This window comes from Homalodisca vitripennis, chromosome X (assembly GCF_021130785.1).
Source record: "Homalodisca vitripennis isolate AUS2020 chromosome X, UT_GWSS_2.1, whole genome shotgun sequence".
NCBI lineage: Eukaryota > Metazoa > Arthropoda > Insecta > Hemiptera > Cicadellidae > Homalodisca > Homalodisca vitripennis.
In genome coordinates this window covers 56,969,212-56,978,591 of record NC_060215.1, presented here as the reverse complement: position 1 = coordinate 56,978,591, position 9,380 = coordinate 56,969,212, and the positions used below count along the sequence as shown (strand labels likewise).

General features: G+C 31.5%; 1 protein-coding gene across 5 annotated transcripts in view; it reads right to left on the bottom strand.

Annotated features, from left to right (window-relative positions):
- Positions 1-1,434: 1,434 nt before the first annotated feature.
- LOC124369023 (inositol-pentakisphosphate 2-kinase) overlaps positions 1,435-9,380 on the bottom strand; it is a 171,027-nt gene continuing 163,081 nt past the window's right edge. For all 5 annotated transcript variants that reach the window (XM_046826687.1, XM_046826689.1, XM_046826688.1 and 2 more), the window contains 2 exons: positions 5,499-5,648; positions 1,435-2,883 (listed from right to left, as the gene is read on the bottom strand). In XM_046826687.1, coding sequence (XP_046682643.1) covers positions 2,709-2,883; positions 5,499-5,648 — 325 coding nt within the window. In that variant the 3' untranslated portion in view covers positions 1,435-2,708. The remainder of the gene's footprint in view (positions 2,884-5,498; positions 5,649-9,380) is intronic.

The following is a 9,380-nucleotide window of genomic DNA, read 5'->3' as shown; positions in this document are numbered from 1 at the left end:
TTACATATCCCCAGCAGACAAAAGGGAAACTGTGTCTGCCTACTGAGGTTTCAATGGTATTTGTGTAACAGGCTTCGCTGAGATAGCTTCAAAATTTCAACTCTATAACTAATTTCATTCTTGAGAAATTCTGCGGACAGATAGATAGACATACAGGCAATCATACAGAGAAGAAATGTTTACATATCCCCAGCAGACAAAAGGGAAACTGTGTCTGCCTACTGAGGTTTCAATGGCACTCAGCCATATTACAAGGTTGTACATGCACAATCAAAAAACTAATTGTTATCTAAGTAGTAAATAAGTTTCATGCAAAAATTTTACATTTATGGATTAAATCTTTCTCGAGATGTATTGCCTCAATATATATTCACATTTCTGTTTATTTTAGTTAGGTTTCATAACAGTGTTCAAATAATAAAAGTTCTGGTGAGCTAGGGAAGCTACTACAATGCAAGAACACGCTGATATCACATATTGTTACTGAATTTTACATTGACTTTCCTCTCTAATATTTTTTTTCTTTATTTAATAAATGAAAATACTAATTGTTAAAATGCCATATAATTGTAATCAATTTGTTTACAAACTTATTTATTCTGCTATTTTATTGTTGCCATCATGTTTACCCATAAGGCCAATATAAAAATATTTGTTAATGCTCAGGCAAATCCCACTGAATGACATGCATAATCATTGAACTCAGTATTGCCTATATAGAAATTAAGCTTATTGCAAAATTTCATGTCCACAGTTCAGTTAGGTTTTGAGATATCATGCAGACAGATAGACAGACTTGAAATTTTCCACCCCCACGAGTGATAGGCTTCACTGATGCACAACCAGTTATTGTGTTCTGATACTATTTCAAAAACTTTATATATCTGGTTTGAAATCTTAAAATTTCAGGAGGGGATGGATTCATTTCTCTTATCACCCGAGTACGTCTCTGCCCACGTACCCTTTTCCCTGATTTACTGACTTGTTTTAACCTACACCTTGACTAGACTAAGTGTGTTTATGTTTCTACTTTCTTCTTTTATAACATAAAAACTTCCATAAATTAACAGTATATTTACTAGTGGTACCGAGTATCTAAAACAAGTTGCTTTAGCAAAGCTGTTATAACAATAATCTCCTTAAGGTACAACATATAATAATTTATATACCACAAGGATGAGGAAACTAGCACAATATTTAACTAGCCACAATCTCAAAATAAGAAAAAAAAATCTTTCTAGTTTTCACTTGTTTCCTTCTCTTATAAATACTTAGGTTACTCTTATACACTCCAAAGTTACTGTGAACATCAAACATGATCTGTGGAGACATGTATATTTACTTTGACTCTAACTTCGCATTGTACTACAAATCTATACTAGTTCTTGTGATGCTTCCATTAGGGATATATTAAATAGGATTAAGGAAAGCCTGTCCCTCTGCATGACTCCAAAGTTTATTTTGAAGAGTTCACAATCACACCTATTAATACATAATGAGCACTATATTTATCAATCTTCTTAGGGTGCTAAGTTTTTCTAGTAGGTATCCAAAATTTCTCTATGATTAATACTCTCATATGCTTTATGAAAATCAATAACAACTGCAACAAAATAATCCCAGTACTTAGTTAAAATTCCTTTAAACGTAAATATCTTATGTCTAATGTATCTGCCCTATACAAATCATGACTGATTTCTCTATTTAATGATAATTTAGATGATATTCTTGGAAGTTTAGAGCAATTTTTTGCACCACTTTGTGTGGGATACTAAAATATTCTGTGAGTGTAGTTGAATAGTTTTAACTCTACAATTACTTAGAAAAGGAGCAATCCAAACAAATGCAAACAAAAAACTATAGTCATATCTTTAATTACTTAACTGTAAATAAATTGTTATGATTAACTGTAAATGATTTGATCCTATTGTTATATTTATGGTCAATGCCCTACCTTCCATTCATTGATTAAATTAACATGGTACTCATTTACTTTAAACACAAACTAATACATCCAAATTCAGTATGACTTAATTCAGACCTATGCTGATCATATTAGTTTTTAAATATGATCTTCTTAAAACAGGTTCTCTTAAAACACCAATTAAACAAGTTATGTTGAATTTCAATTATCATTTTGTAGAAAATTAAATGAAAAATTGACTTGATCTGACTTTGGTGAGATCTCAATTTAGTAACTCAAATAGTGACTATAATAGACAAATAAAATTGTCCCGAACACTTTCAATTCTTTATTATGAGAAAACATTATTCAAATATACCTGTAAAGGAGATATAGGTCCACAGATTATTTCTACATTATTCATAATTAAATATCTACTAAATACAACTTTGCTACAGTGAAGCAACATCCTTAACTGAGATTCTTTCACACTGCTAAATGACATTGTGTTTTTATGTTCGAGATTAGTGGCTAGCAATTGTGCTTTATATAGTTTAATTCATTATTTACAAGTTTTAAAAAAGAAATGATAATAAGTTACTATAGGTTCTACTAATGTTAATGTTCATGCATTTTTAAATATTAAATAAAATATTATAACATAGTTTTTAACTATCAGAGAAAATTATTCTATTCTATAATAATCATCAGTCAACAATTATAAGATAGGATAACACCTCTGATTTGGTGTCTCATGTGTATCAGTACTAGAATATATCAACGTTTTGATAATGTAACCCTCTGTCTACTGATGAAGTAGGTGAGAGCATGCGTACTGGATATCCGCATCACGTTTTCTATGTTTCTCCACACAAGATAAAGGTTTGGGGTCAAGATCAGACACTCCGATGTTGAAGACATACTGTGTACCACTGGCAGGGTCAACAACTATATGCTGCGCGGGAACTGTGCTCTTGCTCCTGTACAGAACAAAAGAATCTTTTGGAGAACATAGATAAACAAGATGTTCGGTATGGTAATAAAACTAAGAATGTTCTAGAGCTCTTTTGGCCAATTAATAAGTCAACAATGACCAACTAGACTCATACTGTTGGGCTGTGCAAACTGTTGAACTGTGATTGTCTAATAAGTTCTTTTGTAAAATGACTGGGCAATAATGTAACATTAAGTTTTTTGTGAAACTAAAAAAAGATTCTTAAGTAATTACCAACATGTTAAGGGCTACCAAGGAAAATTAAAGCATACTATCATTATGTTTTACTTATTTTTCCAGTCAGTGACTATCCTCTACAACAAGTTTAATTTGAAAATGGTTTTAACCTCTTATCATCAATAAAGGATTGTGTATATAATATTCCAAAACAAAATTTTTCAGTCATCATTCGTACTGGTACTTGTGATCAGAATGGACAAACAATTGCATATTCAACACTTTATTATCAAAGTAAGTTATTCCATTTATTCCATCATAATTAAAACTCTTTTTGGCCATTACTGAAATGTTTAATGTCTTTATTTCTCTAACCTCCTTCCTTTTCAAACCAATCATCATTCACAACAGAAGCCTTCCCACTTTGTGTTTTGTCATGGACATTTGTCCATATTTTATTCAACTGCCTAACCAACAGACACTATTCTATCATTCATTGCACTTTCACTGTAAATCTCCGAAACTTTGATGATGACATTTCTTGCATTCAAAAACCTACTAACTGACCGAATCTAACAGTCAGTGGGGTCATCACTCACAGCAAACAATATAAACTACTCTAAACACAAAATTAATTAACCATAGCATCAGTGCTATAGCAGCATTACAGAAAAGAAGTACAAACGTTTTGGAAGTCCCTCGTATTTCTACTCTGATGACCTATTCAATATTTAAATCACTGTTTACGATTTGAGCAAATTTTATCGCTAATATTAATTTTATATTCTATCAACCTGACCTCTACTTTTTAAAGTTTCACTCACACATATACACTGACAATTTCAATGTATAATATTTTATTTCTTCTTTTTACAGTATTCTAAAAGGTATAGAATTATAAAATATTGCATTCCTCCCCCATTCCTCTACATTCCTCTTCTGTGATTAAAATTCATTATTGATGATCAGTGATTTGAAAGAATAGCAGGATAAGAGAAATCATTTATCACAATCAATATCATAACAACTTTTTTGAGAAGCCAATTTTTTAAACTTCACGAAACATTCAAATCATTGAATCTCAATTACATTAATCTCGAGAACCAAAATTTTGGTTTCCATTTTTATGGATCAATTAGACCTTTGAATTAAATGCATCTATTTTGAACTTGAGAATTAAGTCTATCAACGAAAGGAGGGAGAGGCAATGGGATCTCCTCCATCACCATTTTTCACTGATAACTTTATAGCATTTGAAAAAGAAGACTTGGTGTCTACTTAATTCAACTTCAACCAAGGATTTGAAACAGATATGTGAATAATTATGGTTGTTATGAATTTTTTAAGAAAAGTGGAAAACTAGGCAGAAATTATAAATTCAAACCAAGTTTATAACTCAAAGACCTTGGGCAAAATCTTATAAAATCAAACCTATCAAAAATATAAATCAAATCTTTATTATTAATCAGCCAACTATTGATTTAAGTCAATTTTAGTTACTGATATTAAGAAATAATTAAATAGGAATTACTTATCCAAATTACAAAAATGAAAGAAACTAATACAATTTTGATATACACAATGACCTTAAGATCCAAAATAAGATATAAAAGTAAGTGGTCGGCTAAAAGCATGTTACGATTTCTCCTTCCCGCCAGGATTCGTTCATGTTTCGATTCCTTCATTCCACACCATTCTGTTTTCTATTAGCTTCCAAGTTTTCCATGCGGCTGAGCCATCACTAAGAGGGGCATGCTGTTATGAAGTTTTACATTCAGTCTCAAATTATCTGCAGTAGCATCATGCGTTGCAATATATATTGTCTTATTTTTTAGCTCCGTTCAAATGTGGTGCTGAATCAGAAGAATATGTTTGTAATTCTTATGTACAAAATTTTTGTCAACTAATTGGTGTGTTCATCATCATGTTTTTAATACTTTTACTTTACTGCATTCTTAAACTTACGTTTTAAGATTTGACATTCAAAGAAAAAGGCAAATACTAACAGTCCTCAAAATATTGTTTTTTCTATTGATATAACAAATAACAATGGACACTGCCCATAATCCTGTATTTGTTCAAATCATATATCATCAATTATGAACTTTAAAAAACAGCTTTTTATTCTTTAATCTAAATTATTTAATCTATTCTTTAAATCTATTTATTTATTCTTGTGTTTTAAGTTCTGCCTAAAGAATAAATCACATATCTCAAAATATATGTTTTGATGTTTTAAACAAATATATATATATATATATATATATATATATATATATATATATATATATATATATATATATATATATATATATATATATATATATATATATATATATATATATATGTATATATATATATATATATATATATATATATTAAAAACAAAATAAATAAAATTTCAGTTTAAATAGACTTGTTCACCTGATGCGCTGGAAGGCAATTAGTATTGAACAATCCTTGGCTGTAGTTGCTAGCAAGTATCTCTGCACTGGGTCCAGAGAGAGCTGATGACTGTTTGGATCCCGCAGGTTTGTCACATAGTCGTAGTCATCACACTCTCTGTACTGACACCTGTCAAATATTCAAACTCAATCAATCTGAAGTACAAACTATCTTTGAGGATTGCAATAAAATAAATTAATATGAAAAATTCAATTAAAAATTAATCAACGTAGACTCTTACAGAACATTTAAATAATTTTCACATAAAAAAGTCCATAATAGATTTTATTAAAAATATAATAAATGGCTCATTATTAAGAATTAACTAAGCACAGATGTACAAATCACCCTTTTCAATCTTAAAACTATAAAATAAAATCTGTTTACCTAACAAGTCAAGTTGTTCTGAAATTAAATATGTGTAATGTTTCACTGCAAGTAAAATAACTGTGTGATGGCAAAGGATCATAGACTAATAACTGACTAGCTTTCAGTGACACAGACTCTTGAACTGACATTTGACCAGCTTCTAGAGTACAATGTGGAAGTTAATACATTAAACCCCAAGAAATAAAACCATACCACTTCCATCTCTGACTCTGATGAACTTCTAGACTTCTGCTTCTGAAAGAAGTGACAGTTATAACAAATTTGGATTTGTAAATGCTTCCAATGAATACAAAATTAAGAGCCAAAGAGGAAAGTCTACAGGATTTCCAAAGATGTACATATTAACAACCTGATAATCTACAATTGACCACTGAATCTTCTGAAAGAACCTCAGCCATCCCCGGTTCGCACTCTCCTGTGCTCCTACCAATCTCCATCTGAAATGGACGACAGGCAGACATCCATCACCATAAGTCCTTTTTAGACCAAACTGCCTCAAAATCCTGCAAGACGAAATAAAACCTGCCAAGTACGAAAACCAAAGTAACAAACACTGACTAAGGAGCAAGCAGGGACTTCAAAAAAAGCTGCTAATACTACATCAAGGAATTTAGTTTAGCAATTACTGTTTATTCCGTGCTTTTACCATAAGAATGCACTCGGATACTCTCAGTTACATTTGGTACAGTATTGTTTTCACAGTAGTGGCCTACAAATAATATCAGCTGTTACTAATATGATCTTCTCTTTCACTTTCAGTTTTGTTTGTAATAAATGGCCGTTGGTCGCGTTTGTCATTTACAATGGGCGACAACCTGTGTTCTTCAGAACTTGAAAGATTGCTATTATAAAGTTGTAGTGACGGAGAATATGGCAACAACAATGATTTGTTTGACGGTGAATTAGTTCGAGTTTGCTCGTGAATATTAGTGTACAACCCAGAGCTGTGCGAAGCCTTTGACGAACAAGCTGAATCTCATTCTAGATTTATTTTATTATTTTAGTTTAGTACTTATCTAAATAAATAAATGTATATAGTATTATATAAAAATATATAATGTGTTAAAATATTGCATTTAAAATTACCACAAATAAACTGTATATGCGCCGCGGTAGGGCGGCCGCCTGCCCACCCCTATATACAACTTTGGCCGCTGGTTGTGCTAAGGTTTTTCATCGCCCACAATGAGTTAGAAGTGTGCCAGGCCGTTCCGGAACTGGAACCGTTCCAGGCTCGGGACTAGTTTTGCGAAATAGTTCCAGTTAGTTCCATGCATTCCGTTCCGACAGTGCTTGTCTACTTATGTTTCTGGTCGATTTAGTTCCGGTACAATATAATACTACGTTCCGATATTTGAATTTTAAACACAAGTCTATCTGCTCAAGTCGTTTTCGTCTTATCTGTCATTATAGGTGATCAACGTAAACTAAACAGTTTTATTCAAACAGCAACAAACTCAATAAGAAATATTTCTGAAATGAACTGAAATTGACATATTTAAAAATAATTATATAAAATACAATGAATGAAATTCAAAATAATTATATACGAGGTACGTCCAGAAAGTAAGTGTACTGGTACTGTCACAGCTGCAGGGAATACATTTATGACATGTTGGAAATACTGCCGCATAGTCTGAATCCTTCCCTTCAAAACGAGACCAATCCGAGGTTAGTGTGTTGAAAACTCTTGACACAGTAGCATCTCTCGCGAAAAATGTCGATCGTATCTCCCGCCAAGTGCGAAATTCGCTTTGAAGAGGAGGATTCAGGCTACGCGGCAGTGTTGCCAACGTGTCGAAAAAGTGTTCCCTACAGCTATAAGAGTACCAGTACACTTACTTTCTGGACGTGCCTCGTATTTAGAAGGTTACCTTGAAACAGTAGAATAAATAAATGTGTTAAAAGAAATTCCGTTATTTAAATAGTAAAACTTTACTACTCAATTACTACTGTTCATCCCAAATTAAAACCGTTAGTTTAAAATTAAAGAAATATTTTTATTGCTAGAAAGAGCCTTAAACAATAGGTGTGCAAAAATGTAATTTGTTAAAGTTAACGGACGCTAAAAGTTATATATGAATTATTAGCTGTTAATGTATAAATTAATAATGATTTGAATATATCAATAGAAATAATTAAGTACAGGTTACCACATGAAAATATTGTTGTTGCCTGGAAACCAGAATGGAACTGGAATGTTTACCAGACTAGTTGTTTCACTCAATAGATCAAGAACATCCAGAACCATTTTGGCACGCCTAGTCTAGTAAACTGTTCTGATGGAACATCGAGTTCCAAGCTTAGCAGAGCCGGAACACCTGGAACTTCTAGGCATGTAACCTGTTCCAACGGAATATGGTGTTCCAAAGAAGTGAACTGTTCCAGTTCTTTTGGCACATCTCTACAATGAGTTACTTATGCCACTAAATGCCCAGGAGCTGGTTCTGTTTGACGATAGGAATAACACTCTCAGAGAACAGATATACACCAATACATCACTCCACATGCTAATAACTGTATCCTGTAAGCACATCATCTGTCACTGTATGAGAGGATGCCATAATACATGGAATGTAAGCTATAACTCACTGCCACAACAATCAAGACTCAGGAGGGCTAGAACCTGAAGATGGCATTGAAGTTCAGGCCATCCTATATAAATTATGAAGTAATACATAATTACACGAATTGTTTTGTACAAATAAGAGTTTGTATATGTAAGATAAAAATATAAATCTTAAGCTTATGTATGTATAAAAATACTAACATTGACAAAATAACTTAAAATGAAAATACTTTTGCAATACACATTAACAAATGCATGTACTTTAATCTCACACACAGGCACCCACATGGCATCCATAATTTTTAATCAGTTCTAATCTTAAATTGTACATGAAAGTAGGAAATAACATTCATTTAAGTGTATTATTATTAGGAAATAACATCCTTTCAGATAACTATGATGCAGCAATTATTTTGTTATAGTTACAATTACTAAAACAAGAACAAAACTGAAGAGAAACATGCTTGAAAAAATTAAAAATTAATTGATCACAGAAAAAAGGAAGAATTCCTATACAAAGACAAATAACAATTGGAGATGTTCACAAGAAAATATTAAATTTGTATTTCATAGTTTTCCTTATTTCTCATTTTCATAAAATACATTTCTCAATACAATTACAAATAAAGAGATCTTTACTTTGAAATGTTATTATTTGGTACACATTAAACTAGCTAAAACGGCTATAATTTACCAGCAGCTGAAACTACTTACCAGCTAAAACGACTTCATTAAGAGTTAGTTGTTGACATGAGCAGTCATATAATAAATTGTGTAAATAAAACTGCTATACACTTTTCTCCCTGCCCTTAAACTGAAATATTCATTATAATGATATCATGTCACATTTTATAGAGTATATATATGATAGGATATGTGAATAGAGTAAATTCCACACATAT